Raw genomic sequence first — 27,785 nt, 5'->3', positions numbered from 1 at the left:
GACAAAACACACATTTACTTGTATCTTCTTAAAAAGTGGAAGAAATCTGTTAGTTACTGCTCCTGTGAGACCCTTATTATGAATGACAATCTCAGTGACGCTAAGGAGCAGTGGGTGGCGTTGGTGGTGGCAGAGAAACTACCAAAGCAGCACAGTGGAAGTGTCTTGTTTTCTGATTTAAAACTAACGTCATTAAAAAAAGAAAGATGGTTATGACTTTAAGTGAAATGCGCTGAACACCTCAGTAAACATGGCACCACTAGGGGGCCATCTTGCCCATAAATTATGGTAATTATGATTGTTACTGTCTATTAATTACAGCTTGAATAAACAAAACATGTGCCCAAGTTAGTGGTTTGTTTACGTATGAGTCATAATATTAAGCTATTGCAACTGGACAGTTTGTTTTCTTATGAGATCATAGGATTGTCCTGACATCACTTGGTTGTGGTAATGAGGGAACATGTGGTCAGTACATCACTCTCCTGACTGTTGTCAGGTTAACAGACCTTGGAGCTGCTACTATCTGCTCAAGGAGCTCCTCAATTGACATCATAAAGCAGAGTGAATACTGTTACAGTCCTCCCACCAAGAAAAATTCTCCCACAGTACCAGTAATTAAAGCTAGGTCCTATGCATGGCAGCCATCTACACCAACCATTCCGCTACAGAAGCGGATCAAGGTGTGTGAGACAAGCAAAATAACCTGATACAGTGAGAAGATTGTTATAATTCAAGTTCCAAAGGCAGCAAGTGCAGACAAGTGTGAATTTATAGAACTGTCAGTTTAAGGACACAGGGTACTTATAAAATTTTTATGACGTTATTAAATTCTATAGTCTTTCCTGATTATATTGATATATACATTATAGGGTTTCAAATGAAAAAACCCTATATATACATCAAATTTTAAAGTTACAGTCATTTATGCTGCTATGCCCCCTTTATTTCTGTTACAGAAACCAGTATTATTTCGAAAAGAACTGTGAACTTTCCGTTTCCAGCGATTTTACGTATGATACACTGTATATGTTGGTAACAGTGCAGGTTTCTAGTGTCTGTAAATGATTATCTTTACTAGTATTTACTTTTGTTTCGCTGAAGCAGTTTGTTCACGTGTTACTGAATGTTTGTTGCTCAAGTGCTACATATATTTGTGGAAGTACACATCCTTTATCGTGCAATGACTACAAACTATGCTATGCATCAAGAATTTCAATAAAAGGAAATTCTGTGGTAACCACACTGTTGAAAGTAACCTATGTATCAGTTCCTCATCGAAGAAACTTCCACATGGCACGCCTCCTGGCGATTCCAGTTTTTGTGTTAACAATGACGTTGTTTGCGGTGGACTTGTTGTTGCTGATGTGGGCATCTTATCTTCTTCGACAAAGGAAGTGGCGAAATGTTAACAATGTGATGGTGTAAGCTGTCCGTATATAACTAAACAACAATTTAGCAGGAAAGGTTTAGCGTCAAAATTAGTTATTCTGTGTAGATACTGCAATAAATCTACCTCGAAAATGACTTTGAACTTTGTGCATAATTCATATGATGTGAATTTGAAGTTAGTGTAAGTAAAGCGTGCAATAGGAAAAGGAAAAAAAAGTCTGCTCAAACGTTTTGTGATTTGATGGACCTTTCTCCTCCTCCCAGTGGGTTCAGCAAGTACATAAAAATACTTTTAGGTGCATTGATGGTTGTGTCTAAAGCATCTATGGAACGTGCAGTAAAAGAAACTGTATATAATAGTGGAACCAGGGACATTGCTGTTGCACTTGATGAGACATGGCGATGTTGAGGACATTGTTCCTTGAATGGTGTTGTAAGTGCTACTTCTCTGGAGAATGGAAAAGTTGTTGATGTTGAGTGCTTATCTCCGTACTGCCACAACTGCCATGGTAACACTGAAGGACTTATTGAACATCGGTGTTCTAAGAATTGTGGTGGTTACAGTGGAGGTATGGAGTGTGATGGAAGTCTAAAATTATTTCAAAGGTCAGTGCCCTTTTATAACGTTAGATGTATGAACTACCTAGGCGATGGGGACTCTAAAGCTTTGAATAAAATTAGTGAGTTCAATATTTATGGTGATACCTTGGTAACAAAACTGAAGTGTTGTAAATGTGTGCGAAAGAGGATGGGTTCTAGATTGAGGAAGCTATGAAGAGAAATGAAAGTTCCTATTTAATGGAAAATCTCTTTCTGGCTGAGGCAGATTGACAGAAACTGAAATAGACCTTCTTCAGAGTTATAATAGACTGTCCATTAGATGAACTGCACCTCTGAATGATGTTGCAGCAATGAGAAAAGCTGTATGGGCCACCTACCTTCATAAGTTGTCCACAGATAAACACCCTGTTCACGGACTTTGCCCTAAAGGAGCAGACTCTTAGTGTGGTTACCAAAAAGCATAAGAAAGTGGTCAGATATACCATCATAAGCATTATCTTCCTGAGCCTGTTATGAATGAAATAAAACCAATTTTTAGAAACCTGAGTGACCCTGTTTTGCTTAGTAAATGTCTTCATGGGGGCACTCAGAATACAAATGAAAGTTTCAACCATTGCATATGGGAAAGATTACCCAAGAATGTTTTTGTACTATTAAATACATTTAAAGTTGGTGTACTAGATGAAGTGATATGTTTCGATGATGGAGCGATAGGAAGGTTGGAAGTCCTGAGAAATTTAGGAATAAAATGTGGCTCTAACTTGGAAGATCAATTGCTTGCTTGATTCGCTCTTCAAGTTAGCAAAGAAGCAAGAAGTGCTAAAAGGAATGCCAAGAGGAAGCCTGAAGATGAAGAAATGCTGCAGGATGAAGACTATGCTTCAGGAATATTCTGAGGCACAGTTTAAATGGACTCATATCTTCATTCACAATTTCCTGCAAGTTGTATTTTTCAGAATTCTGGTCCAAATATTTCCTTAAGTTTATAAAGCATTGTTCTAACTTTTTTCTGAAACTTGCAATAGTCCATATTTATGTAGTAGTCCTAAGTTTTATTGCAGAATCAACTAAATTATAGAAAAAATTATAAAAATTAAAATGTAAGATGTATTGTCTTGTCCTTGTACATAATAGGTGGAATTAAACAGATCTAGTACCTCAGCCATCATGTCATGCATATCTGTTAAAAATTTGGTCTCCTTCAAATGTATAAGATTGGAATAAATGGTACCTCAATTTGATGAACATTTTGGAAAAATTGCATCAATTTATTTGTAATTTTTAATAACACCACGCAGGTTAAAAATATTCAAAATACTTCTAATTTGTTTAGAAAGAGTGCTGCGTTACCTGGTATCAACAAAACATATGCAAAACATACATTATAAACAATACCTGAAAAAATAGGTGTTGATTTTTACATAATATTGAGCCAGAAAAGTAGCCTGCATCCTTAAGAGGCCATGTTTTCAAAATATTGACACAAATTGTACACAGAACAGTGGAACTACTGGGAGAAATCGAAAGTGGGAAAGATCAGTTTGTGTGCCAGAGGACTCTGCATCTATACTCCGCAAGCCATCTCAAGGTGTATGAGGTGTGTCAAAGGGTATTTCTGGTACCACTATCATATCTCCCATTCCCTGTTCCATTAGTGAATGGCAACTGGGTAGAAATACTGTAGACAGGGCTTTGTATGAGCTATAATTTTTCTTTTTACAGGATGTATGTGGCAAGAAGTGAAATGTTGGCCAACTTTTCTACAGAACACTTCTCTTGTATTATCTGTGACTGAAGATTTTTTGGCATCTCATTAATTCAGTTTCAGCTGACAAAATTATTCTATGATGAAACACTCTCACTCTACCAATCCAACCTGGTAAGGATTCCAAACGCATGATTAAGAGTCAAGAATCAGTCAAACAAGTGTTTTATAATCTCATTCTTTTGTGGGTGAACTATATTTCCTTAACATCCTCCACTGAATCTCAGCATGGCATCAACTTTTTCTTCAATACTGACTGTAGTATTTAGGAGATAGGTTGATGAAAGGGAAACCAATGCTTTTAGTCTTTGTAGGTTCAGAGAAAGCTTCTAATGAAGTTGACTGGAACACACTCCTTGAAACTCTGATGGTAGTAGGGATAAAAAGCAGGTAAATGAAATGAGCATATGGTATCGTTGGCCGGGAGGCCCCAGTTGGGGAAGTTCGGCCCCCATATGCAAGTCTTATTTCATTCAACACCACATTGGGCGACTTGCAGCCAGTGATAAGGATGAAATGATGATGAGGACAACACCCAGTCCATGAGTGGGGAAAATCTCCAGCCCAGCCAGGAATCGAACATGGGCCCACTGGCATTGGAGGCAAGCACAGTACCACCCATTCAAGCAGGAGGACTAAAATGCAGGTAGCGAAAAGTTATTTATAACTTGAACATAAACGACACTGGTGTTATAAGAGGTGAATCACTGAAAGGGAAGCCGAGAAAGGAGTGAGACAAGATAGTATCCTTTCTTCAATGTTATTCGGTGTGTACATGAAACAAAGAGAGAAGGCAACAAATGAAAATTTGGAAAATTTATTTGAGTTTTGGGAGAAGAAATAAAACTATGAAGTTTGCCAATAATACAGCACTTCTTTTGGAGCTGGCAAAAGACTTGAAAGAGTGCATGCATGGAATGGATAGTGTGTCAAAAAGGACGTAAGATGGCCATCAACAAAAGTAAACCAAGGGCAATTGAATGTAGTCGAATCAAATCAGGAAATGAGGCAACAATTTGATTAGTAAATGAAATTTTAAAAACATAGCAAAAGCACTAGCAAAATAACTGACTATGGCTGAAATAGAGGGGACATAAAATGCAGAATAGCAAGAAAGGCGTTTCTGAAAAAAGAGAAATATGTTGAGAATCAAATAGAAATTTAAGTGTTATATCTTCTCTGACCATATTTGCTTAGAGTGTAGCATTGAACATGAGTGAAATTGGGAGTTTAAGTAGTTTATATGAGAAGAGAATAGGGGCATTTGAAATATGGTGTTACAGAAAAATGTTGAAGAATAAGTGAGTAAATCGGATTACTAATGAAGCGGTCTTGAATCAAATAGAGAAGAAAAGAAATTGTCACAATTTTTCTAAAAAAAAAAAAAGGGGATAGGTTGATGGGTGACATCCAAAGACAACAAGGAGTCAGTTTAGCAGTGGAAGAATGTTCAGGATTTAAAAACTTTAGAGGAAGACAAAGGCTTGACTACAGGAAACAGGCAGATTCAAATGGATGTAAATCTCAGCAGTTATCTAGAGATGAAGAGCCTTGTACACAATAGAGTAGTATGGGAAGTTGCCACAGCCAGTCTTCACAATGAAAACAACACAGATGTATAAATTATATTGCGAAGGAAATGAGTGAATTGAAGTCTTTGGTATCATCCATTAGCTTTTTGCAATAACAGTGTTCTGAAAGTGACACCATGTTTGCGTGTTGGATTCGAAAGGTAGTTTGTTTTGTATTAATCATTTTTTGTGTTAACTTTTATGGTGTTATTAGAGGACACTTTTATTTGGGTGGTCCCTGGATTTGTGTCATCTGGTGCCAATGTTTTGAAATAAATTTGGTATTTGCATGTTTGGAGAAAAATGTTCAGAATTCACTGCTCTGATATGTTCATTTCCTTGATATGGTTGCAACAGTGAAGCTTAGAAGTCACAGGTTACAGTGGTAGGTGGTTGGTATGGAATCGAATGTTTGTTTTTTACATAAAATTTATGTCATTTTGGAGTAGTTTATGTGCTGAAGTCACAATATTTGTCTTGCCAATATTACTGTTTCACAGTCATCTGACAGTTACATGTGTTGGTGTAACAAAGGTAAGAGGTAGAACTCAATTTGTCATGTGACTTGGTTTGGGATGCCAAGACTCTGAGTTCCTGTTGGTGGCATTCAATTCATCGTGTGACTTTGTCCGAGATGCCAAGGCTTTCAGTTCCAGTTGTTATGCGGAATTTTTCTTTATATATACCTTGTTTCTCTCGTGTCAGTTTTAAGAAAGGTGTAATAAAGCTATAGCTCTATTTACACAGGAACTTTATCTGTTATCTACAGAAGACATCATTTCAGGATTACAACTTTCAAAGTCGATACTTTTATAATTGTCATAATGCAGGTATTCCTTTAACATGCTCGAACCAGCAGAAGGGAGATCATGGAGGAAGGTAACCATTGTTAAAATTATTATTTTGATCTCGTGGTCTGGCCCATTCAGGACATATATTATTCTACTACAATCTGGCAATGATTTTCCTAAATCATTTAATCGAATGCCACAACTATTCCTCCAGCTAGAGTGCATGGTATGGTATCTGTTTTGCACGCATACCTCTGCTGATGCAGTCAGAGTTTGAATGCTGCACGGGACTACGTCCGCAGGTATGCCGACATGTCCGCATTTTCGATGTTTAATGTAGCGTCTGAATACAGTTCTACAATTTCGCGTTGTTTCGAGAATGATGTTCTTTCTATTTTCGATTTCCTCTCAAACAGTCAACAATTTACACACCGGTACTTCGGTTGTTGCATTACATTATTTGTTAGTTTTTTTAAAAACGATCGATTATGTCACTAAAAACGAATATATCTATGTATATTACTTACAATCGATGTTTAGTTCTTTTTAGTTTAAGGCCTCCGTAAATAGTCAAACAGTTTATCACACTGTACTATGTTTGCCAAACATCTGACAGGGTGTGGTGCTTTTTGGTGTGTGTCAAGCATAGATCATGTCTGCAAGAAACTTTTGGAAAAATGCTCGTTTTACAAGTCCCACAAACGTAATGCCATTTCGACGACTGCATGATCGGCTATCGACTTTGCGACAAAAAAGAATATGAATATTTGGAAATAAAGAGACAAATAGTTCTGAGAAAAAATACCAGTTTTATTGCAACTCGTTTAAGCCACAGCATTTAAAACTGTGTTCTTAGGCTCCAGCCTCAACACAGTCGGAAAACGCCAGATATTCGGAAATAAAGAGCCAAATATTAGTAAAAAGGCAAAAATGAATTTTATTGCTGCTTGTTTTAGTTGCATCAGTGCCTAACCATGCCCTAGGAAAACGCCACATATTCGTACATAAACAGCGAAACATTTGTGGTTCAGAAGAATATGAATGTTAATGCTCCTCATTTCACTCGCAACATTTTAAAATGTCCTCTTACATTCCAGCCTAACCACACACTCAAAAGGCGGCGCATATGTGGAAATAAAGACCCAATATATGTATTTTATTATTGTTCGTTTCGGTCGCAGGAATTTAAGATATCCTCTTAGGTTCTTGCCTAACCACACAATTGGAACTCGCTAAATATTTATTTCATCCTTCGTGCTCGGACCAGACAATGTAAATAACAACCAGTATTGTAGAATACATTTATTACTTTCAGCAGAAAGTAATAGAACGTGTTAATAACACTGAAAAAATTGAATGTAATGGGATGCGAACCAACAACTTTCGATTTCAGCAACCACGACGTTATTCATTACACTAGCACTTAACCATGCAACGTCTGGTCATGATCATTATTTTCTGTCTTGAAGGCTTGTATCGTTGATGGCTAATGAAATGACATTTAAAGATAATGGTGATGCATTTGTGATAAATTTTCAGTGATCAGCCATGATGAGAAGGCATACTACAAATTGTAAAATAAGTGTTTTATTCTTAATTTGTAAATTGTTGACGATAATAATTCTCTCCTAAGAGAGCACTCTTATATGAAGGCACTGGCTGTCAATAAATCATTACGTGACATTTTATTACATAAATAATTCTAATAAATCATTCCAAGAATGACGTGTTTCTGTGAATCTTTGGAACGCGTATGCAACCTTCTGAGAGGCCAGTATCGAATGCCAACATCAGTCAATAGCCAATCATGCGGTTGTCGGAAACGAGAGTCCCGAAATTTTGATTGGAGAAAAGTTTGGCAATAGGGCGGACGTTGTTTCTGTCGATGTTTCGTGAAAATTGTTTTATTATAATTTATCTCACTGTATCGTGAGTCTCAATTGTGGAAATTACTATCAAGGACAAAAAGAAAAAGCACTGACCAATACCAAAATGTTAGAGGTCTCATCTTTTCCAGCCATATATTACGGAGGATGAGGTTCTGAACAAAATATTTCGTGCATAACATGCATGCAATGAAATTAAAGAAAATAAAGTTTTCCGGTTCTTCCACAGGCGATGTGGTCTATATTTTAATGAACTGTCATTTGAGGACCAAGTAGATGAAGGTAAATTTTCAGTGTGTGGGAGATGTAGCTCTAAACAAGTTATTAAACGCTTTACTGTTCATCTGCAGAAACTGGTGCAATCGCGAGGTTTTAAGTGTAACATTTGCATTAACAGGTTCATGTGTATACTTCTTTCTCTTAAATCTTTCCCTGGAGTAGCATCTTTTTTCTTCCTCTTCTTTACACGCAGTGGCAGAGTCGATGTTAAGAAGCTCTTTATATGCATTTGTAGCCAATCCTACCAGTGCCAAAATAAGCATACATGAAAAGTGTCTGCTTCAAAACTCAGATTCAATTGACGATCATTTTTGCTACGTGTAAGGGGTTCGTTCCACACCTCCATGCTACATAAAAACGAATTTGATAGACAAGTTTACTCTTTTACTAGTGCCATAACATGTTTGCAAAAGTTCCATTGTCCGCTCGAAAAAAGTTGATGTAATCTTCGGTTTATGAGAGTAATATTTCCCTTAGCCGATTTTCATGGGCGAATTTCTTATTTTAAGCAATTCCCTGGACCAGCAGCTTGTTTTCTTCTTTCAACACAGTGCCAAAGTCAGTGCTATGACAACTTTGTTTGCATTTGTGGCCATTCTCACCACTGTCAAAATACTCACGAACACTAACAGTGTGCTTCAAAGTGAGGTTTAACTGTCAAACTTTTTTTATACATGTAAGGGCTTGTTTGACAGATGCTTTGGCTAGGAAAGAGCGCATTTCAAAACCAAGTTTGCTCGTTCACGGGGGCATTTATATATATCTGTGAGGCCTATGTTTCTTGGCTGTGATACTTTGTCTTTCCTCCTAGTTTCATTTAACAGTTTATTTCGGTGCAATACAGCTATCTGAAAATATAAAATTAAGCTAAAGTGTTTAATCCTGCAATCCTGAGGGCATTAGTCTGGATTTCACCATAGTCACTGTTCTACTGCAGTCATACTTTCTTATTTAAAACAAAAGAAACGTCACAAGATAGTATCGATTACCTGGGCTAGGCTACAGAGAAAAAAAAATCTAGCACCGCTAAGTACTATATGACGTCGGTAATACGCTGTTCTGCCCTCTCACGGAGATCCGGACTAGAACAATCCTAAAATCGTGTTGGTCAGTGGCGTTGTGGGTGTCCTCATTTTGGGGGAAAAAATAGCTACCATCTGTTGCGCAATATCACCAGTACTGTTATACTCGGCTCACACAGGGAACTATGTTCTCTGTATTTATTCATTCACACGGGTTTCATAAACCCCACCATGGAGAAGAGCCATCAGGAACGTAAATGACAGGCAGAAGTTGCTACTGCTGGTGTCTTACGTAAAAATTAAGCTACATTTGTATTTACGGTAGAAACCGTCAGTCTTCGCATCCCTCCAATGCAGCTTGCATCTACAACTCGTGCAACCAAGGCTCAAAACTCTCACAAACTAAAAGCGCTCTTATGATAAGCAAATACATGTCACTAAACTACTGCGTACAAAAACGGTAAAGTTGTAAACCAACAGTAAATCTCACTACCATTCTTTCGCAAAAAAGACAGCTGCACCTAAAAGATTACCAGTACTTCAGAAAATTTTTATACGAACTTATCTTAGTAACTCATGCTCCCTATGGCATACAGTACAAACAGCGTCTGACCTCAGGACGTGGACGTCAATGTTTCTCAACGTGTGAAGCACACTACTAATCCTCGTGTTCAACGTGCACTATTCTAACCACGATTACCACGCAACAACGATAGTAAATTTCGCGGAAAATACTACTCTCAACCAGATGACTCCACGGCGCATGACGTATCCGCGTATAATAAAGCCTTGCTTCGACAAACTCTCCTCACGAAGTGCTAGTCATCCCAAAGTTTGAAGTTAGATGACGGGTCCAGAGTTCTTACGCAGACCCAATGGAGATTTGTCAAAGTGCTCAATAAAAGCAATGATAGATCCGACATGGAACCCTTTCATACAACCTTCCAATAATGACTATTTGAGGATGAAAATATTAAATGTAAACTGCAGCACGAGGTTATGAAATATTACAAAATTATTCAAAAAAACACAAATATTTATTTTAGTTTGGGAGTACCTATTATCACATTCCATGGAGTTCCGCAGGAGCTAGTGGCTAGTTTAAGAGTCTCTAAAACGTCATCTAATTCCTCGAAAAAGTTGAGCCGAAAAAATCTTTTCTAAAATGAGATCAAAAATATCTCTCAAAACTTTACCGAATCACAGTGGAATAATCGTGATGAATAGCGATAGTTTGGTAACTCGAATGTATTATATCGAACTGTGCAATCGCTGTCACCTGTCACAGGCCTTTCAACTTCAGTGTTTTGGAGAATGGAGTAGGACAAGGAGAGTGGTTGTGGAATAGTGTTTACTTTGTGTATTTTTATTGTTTGTTGTGACTAGTGTTAGTGCCAAACACAAATAAAAGATGGGGAAAGGATTTAATAATTATATGTGTAAAAAGTTTTTCCATCCAGCCTCTCGAGATAACTTAAAGAGAGTAAGCTTTTTATGATACCTCACTAACAATTTCGTTTATCGGAAACTGAGTTATACTACAAATAGTATGTTATTCTTGACAACCTCTTGTGTTCCGTAGAAGAATTTATATCATTGTAATGTGTAAAATGTGGCGGATATAAATTAGTTACATTTGTATATTTTAAAAAAGATTTAGAGATGCTCAGCATGCAACGATGTGAATATAAATCAACTCGTTCAATATCATAACGATTTTATCATGAAGAGGTTCCATGGAACATGAAATCAAATTATCTGCATCTTAAAAATTCTTTATTTAGAAATGCAGATACAATGTCACAATTTTGTTTGCATGAAGTTAAAACATTATACTACATTTGACTGCTTTTGTATTCATTCCCATTTTGAGTATATTGCATAACAGAAAATATCAAAAGATATTTTAAAAGTCATTGCATAGTTGCACCTTGTTACTGTCCTCATTTAATCCAACCAATAATTTCCAGCAAGCATCTGGCTCAATATGTAACCACCTATAACACTGTCATTTCGGTATATTGCTTATAGAATTGACACATGTACCGAAATTATTGCTTCAAAAGATGTAACTTTATAATTACAGGTATGGATGGCTGAACAGAAAGCTGATTCTTATAAGAAAAAGCAAGAAGAACTTAGAGTACAATATGAAAAGGAGCAAGATTTGTACACCAACAAGTAAGAATATGTAATTTACATGTAATAACAGTGTAGCACTTTTTATTGTCACAAGTAAATCTGTTCTGGCCTGTTGTTAGTATGTATTCATCACATTCCAATTTTCATCTTTATTTTAACACAGCAAGTACAAGAATGTCTACCCTTGACTGTTGAAGAACACTAATCATGATAGAATGCCCATGCAAGATTGAGCTAACCTGAGTTGTTCTTTGTTTCATACTATTAAGGTTCTTTTTTACTCTAAAACAAAAATCAATCAACCTGAGACCAATCATCTTGTGGTGCAGTTTTTTCTTGTTACGCCTGCGCTTGCTACGAAAATGGGATGAGACATTCCGTCATATGCAAGACACCTGTTTTCCTGTTTTGTTTCACCCATACATGTTTCAGCTCTTCTGTGCTGTCTTTAGTGGGTTTAATTTTTTATTTTTAAGTGTAAAATTGTTGTTAGACCCACATATTAACATTTTTGTTCTTTATAACATTATGTCAAAGTTCAATTTATAGTTTAATTGGTGAAAAGTGGATGTATGCATTAGTTAATATACCTTAAATGATGCTATTGTCCATTTATTTTGGTAGCTATTCTGCTACACAGTATACAACTTGTCATCTGCAAACAGCAAAATGTAATTTATTTTTCCGTTTGTTATGCATTTACGAACGGAACTGAGTCTATATCACATTTTTTGTGTGTAACTTATAGTTTTGAGATTGTGGTGCATTCTCCTGTGTTTTTGGTGAAGTAAATAGGCTTACTTTGTGACCTATGGTCTCTTGGCACTGCAGTTTTTTGATTTCTCAAAACATAGGCAGAGTTTTCGTTGCCATTGCGTCTTGTTGGGGCTGTGTGGTATTCATTTGTTTCATAGCATGTTTGGCTGAGTGAGGCGTGCGAGTTTGAATTGTATTTGTCAGTTTCAAAGTTTGCTGGGTAGTGGTTGTGTGCTATCAGGTGGCCTGCAAATTTTTACTGTGAGCTATTGCATTTCCGTGCTCTGAGGTGTTCTGTATACCTGGTTCTGAAATTCCTACATGTTTGCCCACATATACAGATTGACAGAAGTTGCAAGTAAGTTGGTATATACTGGACTGGCTGTATTTGTCAGTGTTGGTGGTATTTCTTCCAAGTCTGCTTTGTATTGTGTTGTTGGTTCTGTACACAATGTTGAGTCCTTGTTTCTTTAGTTTATTACCCACCTTGTGTGTGACTTTGTTTTTGTAAGTCATTATGTGGCATTTTTTGTTTACTCTCAGTTGATTTGTTGTGTGTGTGTGTGTGTGTGTGTGTGTGTGTGTGTGTGTGTGTGCGCGCGCGCCCACACACACACACACACACACACACACACACACGCGCTGTGGTTATTTGTTGTTTGTTTTTGTATTTTGTATACTCTCCATTCTCCTGTGCAATTTGTTTTATTGTGTTCAGTTCTTGTGTGTAATCATGTTTGTTCATGGGTATTTTGTTCGGTTTGTGAAGTAAATATCTGAAGCTGGCTTCTTTGTGACTTCTGGAGTGATGGGATTCGGTAGAACAGTTTCTGTGAATAAAGATTTTGAGTTTATGTTCTTACAGTGTGCTTACCAATCAGTGTCGAATGTTGATAATTTTGTGTGCAGGTGAGTTGACAGCCTTGATATATCTTTCAAAAGAAAACATTTTCCATTATAGGTTGTACAATTTTCAGTTTATTTACTATTGGCCAGTTTGGACATCATAGCCATAGCAATCTACAAAATGTATCAAACAGAGATGGAACAAAACATGTAACATGTAAAAAAAACTGACATAAATACACGACAAGTGGCAGAGTTGTCAATTTAATGTTGTATACAGCCTAGTACTTGTATTCATACACCTCTACGCATCATGGTGCAACAGAGGAGATACAGAAATCAGTCCACCAGCCCACATGCAAAACTATTTTAAAACATTAACATTATTTGTATCAAACAGTAACATAATGTTTTTAATACATGTTTGCATGGATCCGGGGAGGGAGAGGACAAACCAGCGTATTGGGGTATTTGCCCTTTGCGGCAATTTCGGGGGGGGGGGGGGGGGGTCGGTGGCAAATTCATATTCTCGAAGGAAAAAGTGTTGTCTCACAAAGCACCTAGCATCCAGTGCACGTTGTTCTGTCAATTATTCATATGATTTTGAAACGCATCCCTGTTGGTTTGTGAACATTTTTCAAGACACTCAGAGTTGATTTTTGAATGTGTGATATCTCTGCCAGGGGAATCCACGTCGAATCAAGAAATAAAGAACTTTCCCACCGACAAAAGGGGACTGGGCTATACAAGCTGAGCCAAATAAACCCAAATGGTTGAATACCAATCACTGTTTGTTTATGTGGTTGATTGGGTGTGCAAATGGTAAGTGTTGTTATAATTATTAGCGGAGTCCATAGATTCAGACTATCAAAGTGGAAATAAACAACTAACAGGTAAGAAAGATTACATATTATCTTCCTGGTGTGTCCAAGAAAATGAAATTTTGGCTGAAAGTTTTTTGCCAGATTGCTACACTACTAAGTGCCAGTTTTACTGTCCCCAATTGCAGCCACTTAAATTCTATTCTGAGAATAGTGTGGAAAAATCATAGTACTAACACACAATAATGCCTAACTGGAGAATAAATGCGGTATAACTGAACCGTTGATTCTGTCAGGGTTAGTGAACTTAATCGGAGAATAAGTTTTGACAATGGCAGGAATAGTTACTGAATTAGTGATGACAAGATTGTTTGTTAGAACGAGGAAGGAGAAGAAATGCATTACACAAATTATATGGAAGAACATGATGTTCCCAAATTTATATAAAAAAAATTCCTACCACCACTGCTTTTCGATCTTGTGCTTGAGAAACTGGGATGTATGAGCGAAATGTGAAACTGTTTCCTGACATAAAACTTTTTGCTTGTAATAGACCTAATAGGCATTTGATATTCATACTTTCTTAATTATATTCTTTTGTGTTATTTATTTAAATGTGGTATATAAAAATTATCATTTGTGCCTAACCAGTCTCTTGGCATGTGTTACAACTGCTCCAGTATTAGAATGGCTTGTTTCGTTTTATCTAGCAGACAGTGACAGAATATGTGTAATCAAATATAGAAACCACCCCACTCTTGGGTCTATTCATATTAACTGCTTTTCCAGTATAAGGTAATGACATTTTGATTTTTCGTGTAACAAAATGTTTGATGAACTTTGATGAGGTAACAGATTCTTTCGCAGAAGGGAAAGCATGCCGTTTAAAGTTGTAGCAATATTAGAGAGAAAAAACTGCTGGGACCTACAGATTGAAGAAGTGTGTACTGTCTTACTTGTCTCTTGTTTGTACTGTGCAAATTTTCTGAAGCGTTCTTATTCTCTTGGTCACAAGTTATGAGTTTTTCTAAGTGGGTAGGGTGTCAAACTGGCTGACTGGGGGTAGGAGAGGAACCACAAGATATTTTTATTTCCACTGTCCTGATGGCTTCAATTACAAAATATACACATTTGAATTCCACATAGCAAAATACAGTGACGTGCCATAGAAGACTCCTGTGGGAAGAGGCATGGAACAGCACTTTGGCACACTTGCAAGAAAATATCGTATATTACATTTCCTCGAACATACATGTTTCATACATCAAACTCTTCAGAAAAATGTGCACTACAAAATCAACACATTTTGAAAAATCCTTCCCCCCCCCCCCCCCCCCCCCAAATATCGTAGCTCTGGGGTTGTATACCTGTGGGAGAACTTCAATGAATATTTAACATGCAGTCACTGAGAGCCCACATCATTCCATATATGATCATAATTTATTCTCTCGTCGTGTCTACATGCAGACTGAAGTCCAAACCAGCTGTTCTGATGTATTAATATATATTGCCAAATATTATGGTCCAGAGGTAGCGCCTTTGACTAGTGATCAAAACATCGTCAGTCCTCGGTTTGAGCTGCACCACAACTTAAATTTTAAATAAAAACCATCAGCAATGGCGGACAAAGACTTCCGGCATAAGATGTCACCCCCATTCAGCCAATGGCCTTGTCAAAGGGGGTGGAGGAGCAGACAAGAGTTCAGGGCACACTCTTGCCTGTGGGATGGGAAACTGCCCTGAAAGGCAGGAAGTCAGCAATGATCAACAGCATGAGGATACAGAAGGCAATGGAAACCACTGCATTATAGGCACGTAATGTGTACTCATACCATGTGGTGGCCTATAATTGAAGAAGTGTCATGATGCTCTCTCTGCCGGCAAAAGATTCTGGAATAGTCCCCCATTCGGATCTCTGGGAGGATACTGCCATGGGGAAGGTGACAATGAGAAAAAGATTGAAGCTTCTGTTGGTTGACTTATAAAAAATACAACTATTTTGAAGATGTACAGAGAATATATTGTCAGATATTTGTGCTGCACAAACATTTCACGGCATGAATCTCTATGTCCCATCCCATGTATACGTCTTATTGCTCTTTTCTGTAGTTGTAGTATTCTTTTTAAATGCACATCAGCTGCACAGCCCCCATAGCTCAATTCCGTAACTGAGAAAGGGGTAAAGTGTTCCATAATATACTAATTTCAGTGCTTGGATAGGAACTATCTTTGCGAGCTGGCTGAGGAGATATATGGCACTACTGACTTTTCCGCATACAAAATTAATGTGGTATGTTGTTGTTGTTGTTGTGGTCTTCAGTCCTGAGACTGGTTTGATGCAGCTCTCCAGGCTACTCTATCCTGTGCAAGCTTCTTCATCTCCCAGTACCTACTACAACCTACATCCTTCTGAATCTGTTTAGTGTATTCATCTCTTGGTCTCCCTCTACGGTTTTTACCCTCCACGCTGCCCTCCAATACTAAATTGGTGATCTCTCGATGTCTCAGAACATGTCCTACCAACCGATCCCTTCTTCTAGTCAAGTTGTGCCACAAGCTCCTCTTCTCCCCAATTCTATTCAATACCTCCTCATTCGTTATGTGATCAACCCATTTAATCTTCAGCATTCTTCTGTAGCACCACATTTCGAAAGCTTCTATTCTCTTCTTGTCTAAGCTATTTATTGTCCACGTTTTACTTCCATACATGGCTACACTCCATACAAATACTTTCAGAAACGACTTCCTGATACTTAAATCAATATTCAATGTTAACAAATTTCTCTTCTTAAGAAACACAAATGTCCGCCGCAAATTTTCATCAACATACACACCCAGGAATCTACAGTTACCATTTTCTGTTGCGGAGATATTACACACACTACTCATATTGCTGCGGTGAGAACTGCCTGTTTTAAATGGCAGTACTTGAGATTTTGTGACATTCACCTTGAGTCCCTGATCATTGAAGTATTTTGTTACTTCTATTACACCACTAACAGCAAGAGATTCTAGCTCATTAGATTCACTCCCATAGTATAGGATTGACGTGTCATCTGCATAGCTTACAATATGGGAGTTAATGGGTTGTGCAATGTCGTTGATATATATAACGAAGAGAAAGGGTCCAAGGATTGAGCCCTGTGGTACACCTTGTAATACAGGTTCGCTGGTGGACTGGGAGTTCATGATTTTATTATCTAGTTTGTATGACAATTTAGTACTTTGCTTGCGATTCAACAGGTACGTGGTTAGAAGATTCATGGCTTGATCTCCAATACTGTAAGATTTTAGCTTTTTAAGTAGTACCCTATGGTTTACCGTATCAAATGCTCTTGTCAGGTCCAAAAATATACCTTCAGTCTGCATCTTCTGTTCCAACAGACAGTAAACTTCATGGATCATTTGTGTAACTGCTGTGGTTGTACTTAGCTCTTTTCTGAAGCCATGCTGTGAATCTACAAGCAGTTTATATTTTGTGAAAAAGACACTTAGCTGAGAAAGGATAATGCTTTTGAATATCGTACTAAAAGTGGGAATTAAAACACTGGTTTCACTACACTCATTTTTAGAACCGTTGGATACATGTTTTCTCTAATGCTGCAATTAATCAGGTGAGCAAGAGGTTTGCATTTGTTTTAAGCACACTTTAGTAATAGCACTGGATACACAATCCCATCCAGACAAAAAAATTTTCTTTAGCATGTATATTGCCCTGTGAACCTCCTGCTCATTCACTTCCACAAATTCAAATTCAGTACACTGGGTGAGATGGCATCGGGTCTCTACCTGTGAATCTATAATATGGGTTGATTGTTCACCAGAAATGTAATAGTTATTAAAAATATTTGTATATTATCTGGGTTTTTTATAATGTTACCATCACGTCTTATGCTGAGTGGTGCCATGTTCATCTTGTTGGGACCTTTTTGGTATTTGTAAATCAGCTTCCAAGATGCTTTGCTTATGTTGTCAGACTGTTCTATTGTTTTGCTGGTAATCTGCTACCTTAGGTTAACAATTTCACTTTTAAAAGTTTTCTTGGTCCTATTGTATTTTTCCTTGAAAACCTGCATAGTAGTAGCTTTATAAAGCTGGTTTAGATCATGTACTTGCTGCCTGAGCCTAATCAGATTTGTTGGGAGTTTTAGTCTAGGATTACTTCCATTTTGACAGTGTTTAACTACCTTCTGGATTTCTATGAGTGGACAACTATATTCGTAATGTTGCAGTAGGATTGAGTAGAATTCATTCCATTTCTTATCCGACCCTTTTACCTGGTACACAGACTCCCATTTCTCATTCATTAGTTTGTCTTTAAGAGCATTAATATTTGAGGAATTCAGCATTCATTTCTGTAGCACAATTTTTGGTATTTTAGGCACAACTGAATTTTTGTATTTTATCGCCTGACAGAAGCGGTCAGAATAAGGAAAATCTAGGTTACTGTAATTTACCTTATCTATAACATCTTTGTTCATTATAGCATAATCTATTCTAGTGGAACATGTGTCTGTCACTCTGGTGTCAGAGTTCACTATATTTACAAGATTGTATGAGGTCAGTACATCACTGAGTTTAAAGTTTACTATACTTTTTGAGTTTGCATCTATATTAAAGTCATCTAAAATAGTAAGGTCATTAGAACCGGCCTGACCAACAACACTACTGAGTTTATCCATAAACAGCATTACATCAGCTTTTGGTGGCCTACATACTCCAATCGCTTTATGCTTAGGTAACTTAAGATCATTACTGTGGACTACAATACTGTCATTTCAGTTGATCCTTCTTTGGTGTGGTGTTCCAGAAAGGATTTTTTTTTTTAGCTTCTATATCCTTATTAACATAAACTGCCACACCACGACCTTTATGGTTTTGCCTACAATAACTATTTGCTAGTATGTAACTTTCTAATCTATAATATAATTCATGTGGCGAGTGTTCCTCTATGAATATTTGTAGGCTGTCTAGTTTGTTTCAGAGATATTGCACATTTAAGTGCATTAACTTTAAGGGTCTTATCCCTTCTTGTTTATTTACCATCTTGCACAAATCAAAGTTGTTTGAGTTACACTTTTTACGGCATTTTGCATACAATGGTTTTTTAGAACTGACCTGCAATGACTGATCACTTATTTCACAGCCTGGCTTTTCTTGCGTGAATGGGACTCAGTCATATCCAAAATACATTCCTGAAAACTTTTATTATGATCCTTTATTCTAAAAAAGTCTCGTGGTTGTAGTCCAGAGCAGTTGGCGATTTCTACACACTGTCTTTCTCACACAGTTTGCTTATGTGGGAAACTAGCTTGGCCCTCCCTTTCCTGTTTAAGTGGAATCCGCGTTCATCACAACTCATCTTACTTAATTAAGTCTATCAAATGTACATGGCTAAATTTATCACACCGGTTCTTTAGCTTGGAATTCTAGTGTTGAATCTCTTTGTTTACACATGACCACAGCTGTAAATCGTGTCGCACTGGCACGTTTGTGATGACAATGTTTGTTTGAAATAGTTTTGGTAATATGTTACAGAAGCATCGCAGGGCTGTCTTGCTTTTGTTTTTGTATACGTCGTTGCCGCCGCCAGTAATCACAACATGAGTGGTTTTGTTCAATTGACTTGTTTCTGTTGTAATATTCTCCACCACTGCATTTAACATTGCACCAGGCTTGATTTTCGCGAAAACTGAATGCTTTGAAGACATACTTTCACAAAAACGTTTGGATAGATCTTTTCCATGACTGTCGGTATACAGAAGGAACCCTTTGGTGTTTCGTAAGGTTGGCAAGTTCTTTTTTGGTTCTTTAGTGGGAGTTTTGTGATTCCTTTATGGTTCGATTATGTCTGTTGTGCTAACACGATCTGCTACTAGTGCTGAGAATTTGTTTGATAATGGTATCACTGGGTCTGTACTTACATGTAGTTCTTGCTTGTTTGTTTTTTTCGGCACACGCCACATTTTCTGCTCAGAATGACTATTAACAATGGCATTGTCTTGAGTTAGGCGATAATTCCGATCCACTGCTTTGTATTTAGTTTCCAGTTCTTGATATTTCCTCAGAAGTTCTTGATATTTTGTATTGATTGACATCAAATCATCTGTTAACACGCCTATTATTTTTTCTTTTGTCTTTAGCATGTTCGTTATTTCATTTTCCGCAGCACTTACGAAGCACTGTTGGCATGTCCAGTCATGTTCGTCTTTTATATATTTCAAATTGACTTTGACACATTTATCGTGGTACCAGTACTTGCAGTCGGCACACATGATACCTCTTTTGACCTTCTTCACGCAAATTTTACAAACCTCACAATCACTTTTTAAAGAAACTGAGACATCACTAAACAAAAAAATGTTCACTCGACGCCATCTTGCCAACATTCTACAAGTCATGACGTGGCATGTCAGTTGTGTGTGTCTCACAATATACCATCTGACTTTTGGAAAAATATCATCCACACAATTCCAAAGATTGTAAGAGGCGACAAGTGTGAGAGTTATCACAGTCATTTTAACAGCTCGTGCTCCAAGTTGCTGACAAGAATAATATACAGATGAATGGAAAAGAAAATTGAGAATGTATTAGATGACGATCAGTTTGGCTTTAGGAAAGATAAAGGCACCAGAGAGGCAATTCTGACATTGAGGGTTGTAATGGAAGCAGACTAAAGAAGAATCAAGACATGTTCATAGGATTTGTCAACTTGGAAAAATCATTTGACAATCACAAATGGTGTAAGATGTTTGAAATCCTGAGAAAAGTAGGGGTAAGCCACTGTGGAATAAGGGTAATATAAAATATGATCCAGAGCCAAGAGGGAACAATAACAGTGGAAAACCAAGGGCGTGTGCTCAGATTAAAAATGGTGTGAAACAGGGATGTAGTCTTTAAACTCTAGTGTTTAGTCTGTACATTGAAGAAGCAATGACAAAAATAAAAGAAAGGTTCAAGAGTGGAATGAAAATGCAAGGTGAAAGGGCATCAGTGATAAGATTCACTGATAACATCACTATCCTCAGTGTCAATGAAGATGAATTACAGGATTTGCTGACCAAAATGAACAGTGTAATGAATACAGAATGTGGGTTGAGAGTAAATCGAAGAAAGACAAAGGTAATGAGAAGTAACAGAAATGAGAACAGCGAGAAACTTAACATCAGGATTGATGGTCATGAAGTGGATGAAGTTACAGAATTCTGCCAGCTAAGCAGGAAAATAACTTATGATCGTCAGAGCAAGGAGGACATAAAAACAGAGTAGCGAGGCAAAAAATAGCATTCCTGGCCAAGAGAATTCTACTAGTGTCAAACATAGGGCTCAATTTGAGGAAGTAGTTTCTGAGAATGTGTGTTTGGAGCACAACACTGTATGGTAGTGAAAGATGGACTGTGGAAAAACAGGAAAAGAAGAGAATTGAAGCATTTGAGATGTGGTGCAATAGAAGAATTTTGAAAATTGGGTATACTGATAACATAAGGAATGAGGAGGTTCTCCGGAATATCGACGGGGAAAGGAATACATGGAAAACACTGACAAGAAGAAGGGACAGATAGTAGGACATCTGTTAAGACATCACGGAATAACTTCCAGGGTACTAGAGGGAGCTGTACAGAGTAAAAACGTGGACGTAAACTGAAGCTGGAATACATCCAGCAAATAATTTAGGACATATGTTGCAGGTGATACTGTGATGAAGAGTTATCAGAGGAGATGAATTCATTGGAGGCAGAAAACTGATGACTCAAAACAATTAACAAAGGTGCTACAGGTTGGTTATAGAGGAATGTTCGATACAAGTTGTTGGTTTTGAGCAGTGACTTAGGAAAAATGTGAGAAATGCTGTAAACAATGTAGCAACTGTAATTTGACATTATTGCAGATTTTTATTTTCAATTAGGCTAAGCTACAGTTAATTCTGTCACCACAACCCTGTTTTCTCAGTATCACGTTCATTGGTTTCATCACTCACAACCAAACAGTTACCTTCCAGCCTAACCTATACCTTGGGCAAGGCTACAGATCAGTCTGTCATCACACCCAGTCTTTTTTATTTTTATTTATTTAAAACAGTGACTGTATGCGTGAAAAGGTGACATGACAGCAGCCATTAACATTACATCGCTGGCCAAAGGCGATGACTCATATTAGACATTCCTCTTGACCTCTACGAGTTTATATTGATAATGTGTATCTGTGCGTTATGCATAGATCTCCCTTCATGGCACAAGGAAGAGGGATAATTACATGCTTCATTCCTGAAATATAATATAATGGCATTAGTTACAATTTTATAACTAACTAAACCAAATACAGAAATGTCACCTGTGTATTACATACAGTGAGGAGTATAAAATCCACATATAAAGTCCCACTTATGTCATCATTGTTGTAGAGTTAAATGAGTAGCATATCGATGGTAAGCAATGAAAACCTTGTAACTCCATTTTGTTAAATTTTTCAGGTGAAGCAAAGCCAGCTTATTAAAAAAATATTAAGTGCTACATGTATAACTATATAGTAGAAGCCTAGTTATAGACAAATTAGAGAAATCTATGCACTCTCAAATCCCCCTTTCATGGTGGAGTTACTGATTGCTGAAATTGTGCGAATTTTCAGACAGACAAATTGTGTTACAAGGTTTTCATTGCCTACCATCAATATGTATCTGCAAACACCATTAAGCAAACCTCACTCCTTTCCCATATCCTCAATTTCCTGTCCTTAGCTGGACTATTGCAGTTGTGTGTGTTGTAACACTGTTTTTAAATAGATAACAAAATCTACTCAGCAAGCGGCAGCAGGACAGCACACGTATAAAAATAGGTTTTAGGTTTGCAAGCTTTTGAATCCAGTGGCTCCTTCCTCTGGCAGAAGGGTTGAAGAGGAAGGAAGAGGGGTGAAGGAAAAGGACTAGAGACATTTTGGAAAAGGGGTGGAGTTCGGAAAAGTCACCCAGAGCCCCGGGTCAGGGGAGACTTACTGGGCGGTTTCTGTCTGGTAAGTCTTCTCTGTCCTAAGGTTCTGGGTGATATTTCTGAACTCTGTCCCTATTCCTAAACCTCACCAGTCCTTTTCCTTCACTCCTCTTCCTTCCCCTTCAACCCTTCTGCCAGAGGAAGGAGCCACTGGATCCGAAAGTTTGCATATGTAAAACCTTTTTTATATTTGTGTTTTCTTGCCACCGCCTGGGGAGTACGTTTTTTATCCATCCAATTACATTGTATTGTCAAAAATTGATTATTTTCATTGTTATGATGTTGTTTTTATTTATATATTGTTAATGTAATTGTACAACACTGATAATGCTACTGAAATGTATGTGGTTTTATGCTACTCATTGTATGTAATATACAGCTGACATTCTTGTTATTAGGTTTATTTGGCTATGGCTTTGTGACTAATATTACATGTACTGTAATTCTGGAATGCAGCTGTAATAATATTTAATCGTTTCTTATTTCTTTAATTACATCTTCTTAGATGAATTGGTGAGATTTCATGTTTTGTAACACCAATGTTCACTTAATGCTGATTTTAGATACAAATGAAAAGGCTGATGTACACTTACAGTGTCAGTGGCTCTTGGGTTGTGGCTCTTGGTTGTGGCAGTTTGTTCGTGTGGGTTGTAGGCAAACAGGTCATACTATCTGGTAGCCAATGAGAATCGCTGAATCTTCTTTTCTAAGAAGATATGAATTGGTTACATTTGTTCTTGATATGCAGAGTGCTAGAATAACTTTTACTGGTATGATTATTATGAACTGGTGTAGTGCCCACTGCTTCACTCGTGTAGACTGCATTGTCTAGCTAAAGCTGTAGAAGCATGGTGTTTTCCAAATATACTTCCTCCAACAAAGTGATTCTGGTAGCTGGAGTTGAAAGTTTTTGTTAATCCTGCCTTTTTAAATTCTTGTGGTGATGTTACCATAGAAATTTGCATTCCCTTATACACATATTTCTTTATTTCTAATTGAGATAATGAAATATTTTCATGAAAACTTTCATCCCCATTGCACCCAACCTTGGGGGTTAAATTTCCAATTTTTGTTGTTTCTATGAGAAACCAAATATAAATTTTCATAGATTTAGTTTTGAAAATGCCTTCACAATAAGATACTTTCATAAAATGCCTAGGGGTTGAATTTCCAAAACACTAAATCATATTTTTTTGTCATTTTTTAACAAGAAATCAAAAACCAGTTTTCGTTGTTCTAGCTTCAAAATTGCCCCAATAACAGCTATATCCCTTATTAAATGATGCCTGTGGCATAAGATCAACACCTTCTCCAAATTTAAAGTTCCTGTTTTTAGCAGTTTGGGCTAGGCAATGAGTCAAACAGTCAGCACATTTCCCGTTATATATAATATTTTATAGTTGGTTATGGAGTTTCGTACTAGATGAGCTGACAGACTGACCTGTAGTGTAGCTCAAGGCCTAGATGAAGTTCATAGTGGCAGTTTGGTCATTTATGGGCAAAACTAACACAGTGAATGGAAGAAAATTGTAAGACTGGCGAATGGAAGAAAATGGCAAAACTGACTGTTGCAGTTATCTTTTCCCTGTAATGTCATGAAAATGACGGGTAACCATATTTCAAGGTTATATAACACTAATATACCCAGCAATGCTTCACCATTGCTTAATAATTATGGGAATTGGATATACACTGAAAACTTCCCCCTCCCCACCATCCCTCCCACTTGCCGGTTTCCTCCTCCCCCTATCTTCGACCATCTCTTTCGTCTTCTTCCCTCCTCTCTCTGCTCATCACCTCCTACCCCATCTCTCTGTCCATCCCCCCCCCCCCCCCCCCAAGCAATCTCTCTGTCTATTCTCTCTTCCCCCCCCCCCCCCCACCCAGCAGCCCCCCCCCCCTCTCTCTCTCTCTCTCTCTCTCTCTCTCTCTCTCTCTCTCTCTCTCTCTGTGTGTGTGTGTGTGTGTGTGTGTGTGTGTGTGTGTGTGTGTGTGTTAAAAACATGTTGCCTGTGTCTGACCAAATGCTCATTACAGTATCATGTAAAAATTTGAACTTAATTGGCCATGAGCTTTCACAGACATGTATATTTATATATTATATAGATTAAAAAAGTATTTAATCTGTGTCTATTCAGATGTTCCTTAGATATCGTGTACAAATTTTAAACAAATCAGTCAAGTTCTTTTTGAGATTTGTGGTAAAAACGTTTTTCCTTTATATATAACATATATTTTTATATGTTATATGTATTATATGTATAATATATGTCCATCCAAATATTCAGTAGAGTAGTGTGTTAAATTTGTAGGTAAATCAGTCGAGTAGTTTTCGGTATTTTTGGTAGCAACCGTAAACAATGACTTGTGTTTATACAGTGGTATGGATGATGACGACGACATCACCACTCATTACACATGTGAACAGACACAAATAATCTGAAATGTGATTGCAGAAATAATACGAAACTAAGGGCTTCATTGGCTGGGATGAACTAAATACACGACAAGCGCCTAATATTGAAGACATACTGGAACAAACACTAACACAAAAATCAGTCAAATTAAACCCTCAGGAAACAACAAAACAACAATAACAAATCTGATCAAAAACTGGTATCAGAAATTTCATTTATTCAGTACAGCTCAAAGTAAGTCCATGAACCCAAACATAACTCCAAAACATAGGACCGAGAATTTCACGGGGCCTGTATAGCTCAAATGGAGTGTATAATGCCATGACTTCAGACATAGCTCCAATAGCCAGTACAGGAAATTTGTATTGACCTATATAGCAGAAACAAAATCCACACTAGCACAAAACCACATACAACTTGACAAATTCAGTATTTAATAGTTCACTTGACCTATATGGCTAAAACGAAATCCACAGTGCTACAAGAACAAAACTCTTCCATATAATTAATGTTGAAAACCTAACCTGACCACTGTAGGTAAAACAAATTCCGTGATACCTACTTCTCACAATCCAAAATAATTACCAATAACTAACAACACAGCCCAAAAATTCATTAAAAATTGCATTGAAACCAATGTTGATATACAATACAAGAAACATCCAGTTATGCACGTAAACACACATACCATGCAATAAAAAATAAATAAAACCATGAAAACATATTTACCAACCAAAGGCAACGATGTAGAAATCTAGCAATCTAATGATAGCAAAAATACTATGCCATCAATGCAATCTCTCAAATGATCAGCCTAGACCTCTGCAACCAGGATTCCCTCTGGATAGAATGCCATGCATTGTCCTGCTGACATTGCAACAAATATTGGTTCCTAGTCCAAAATGCAGAAACGATGATCAGTCTCAAACCATCTGCTCAAATGAACGCATATGGCAGTTAAATCAAATTTTTTAATTGTGTTCAATGTGTCCTCCATCGCAGCATGCAAGGACCACTTTGTTATCATATCCACAACTAACAAAAACTGAAACATGAAATTAAATCTCCTTCCATAAACAACACACCACACTATTGAAGCCAAACCCAAAAACAAATATATTTCCCTGACGAAATTTTCACTCTGCAGCGGAGTCTGTGCCGATATGAAACTTCCTGGCAGATTAAAACTGTGCGCTGGACCGAGACTCAAACTTGGGATCTTTCCCTTCTGCGGGCAAGTGCTTTACCGACTGAGCTACCCAAGCATGACTCACGACCTGTCCTCACAGCTTCACGTCTGCCAGTACCTTGTCTCCTACCATGGGAAGGGAAGGTAGGAGACGAGGTACTGATGGAAGTGAAGCAGTGAGAACGGGTCGTGAGTCTAACTTAACCTAACCTATTTGGGTAGCTCAGTTGCTAGAGTACTTGTCCGTGAAAGGCAAAATTCCTGAGTTCTGATGTCGGTCTGGCACATAGTTTTAATCTGCCAGGAAGTTTCATATCAGTGCACATTCTGCTGCACAGTAAAAATTTCATTCTGGAAACATCCGCCAGGCTGCGACTAAGCCATGTCTCCGCAATATCCTTTCTTCCAGAAGTGCTAGTCTTGCAAGGTTTGCAGGAGAGCTTCTGTGAAGTTGGGAAGGTAGGAGGCGAGGCACTGGTAGAAGTGAAGCTGTGAGGGCAGGTTGTGAGTCGTGCTTGGGCAGCTCAGTTGACAGAGCGCTTGCCAGCGAAAGGCAAATGTCTCGAATTCGAGTCTCCCTCTGGCACACAGTTTAAATCTGCCGGGAAGTTTCAAATATGTTTCCATAATTGTCTACATCAAAAGCATATATCCCATCACAATCTCTTTCAGTATTATTCATACAGATACCACTCATGAAGTCCATTATATCACTAACAGCATTCACAAACAATATAGGAACAAACATCACACTTCCCACACCAGGGCATACCACCACAAACTCACCACATGCACTCTGCAGACATGATCCAATTCATATATGCCACACCACCATGATGTATTATAACATGGCACAGTTATGTCACTGGTCAAAGCAGACATATGATACCGAATACTTCAATTGGGGTAAGAAAACCTGACATGCTGACAGATTGGCCTGAAGCACAGACTGAGGCCCAGGTTAGGTTGGAATGTGACAGTTTGCTGTGTCTCGGTGAAGCCAACAAATCTCAAAACGAAAATTTGATTGCAGCAGTAGGTTGATGTGTAGATTTAGTCCAACATATTGGCTCATCATTGCAATAACTTACTTATATGCCATATTCCTGATTTGTGATGATGTGATTAAATTCTATCTTGATAAAACAAAACAACAGCCAACTTTATTTATGAAACATAGAATAGTAGCAAACAAGCATTCTGATTCATTTTATTCAGTTCCCACCATTCATCAGGCAAAGTGTTACCAACATTGACATGCAGTGTAACAGCCACCGACCCTGTAAGTGCACTTTTACTTGTCCAGTTCATGTAATTGTTCAAGAATTGATGATGCAAATGAGGTTTTTATGTGGCACCTCAT

General features: G+C 37.6%; 2 protein-coding genes across 2 annotated transcripts in view; one reads left to right on the top strand and one right to left on the bottom strand.

Moving 5' to 3' along the window:
• LOC126473820 (26S proteasome non-ATPase regulatory subunit 6-like) overlaps positions 1-10,083 on the bottom strand; it is a 163,803-nt gene extending 153,720 nt beyond the window's left edge. The window contains exon 1 of the mRNA XM_050101136.1: positions 9,881-10,083. The gene's annotated coding sequence lies outside the window, so the exon portion shown is untranslated. The remainder of the gene's footprint in view (positions 1-9,880) is intronic.
• A 475-nt stretch (positions 10,084-10,558) lies between these two features.
• The window catches only part of LOC126474194 (corepressor interacting with RBPJ 1), a 79,352-nt gene continuing 62,125 nt past the window's right edge, over positions 10,559-27,785 (top strand). The window contains exons 1-2 of the mRNA XM_050101657.1: positions 10,559-10,750; positions 11,354-11,448. Coding sequence (XP_049957614.1) covers positions 10,679-10,750; positions 11,354-11,448 — 167 coding nt within the window. The 5' untranslated portion in view covers positions 10,559-10,678. The remainder of the gene's footprint in view (positions 10,751-11,353; positions 11,449-27,785) is intronic.

Source organism: Schistocerca serialis, chromosome 4 (genome assembly GCF_023864345.2).
Source record: "Schistocerca serialis cubense isolate TAMUIC-IGC-003099 chromosome 4, iqSchSeri2.2, whole genome shotgun sequence".
Classification (NCBI taxonomy): domain Eukaryota; kingdom Metazoa; phylum Arthropoda; class Insecta; order Orthoptera; family Acrididae; genus Schistocerca; species Schistocerca serialis.
Note: the sequence above shows the minus strand (reverse complement) of the source record. Positions and strands in the feature narration are given on the sequence as shown.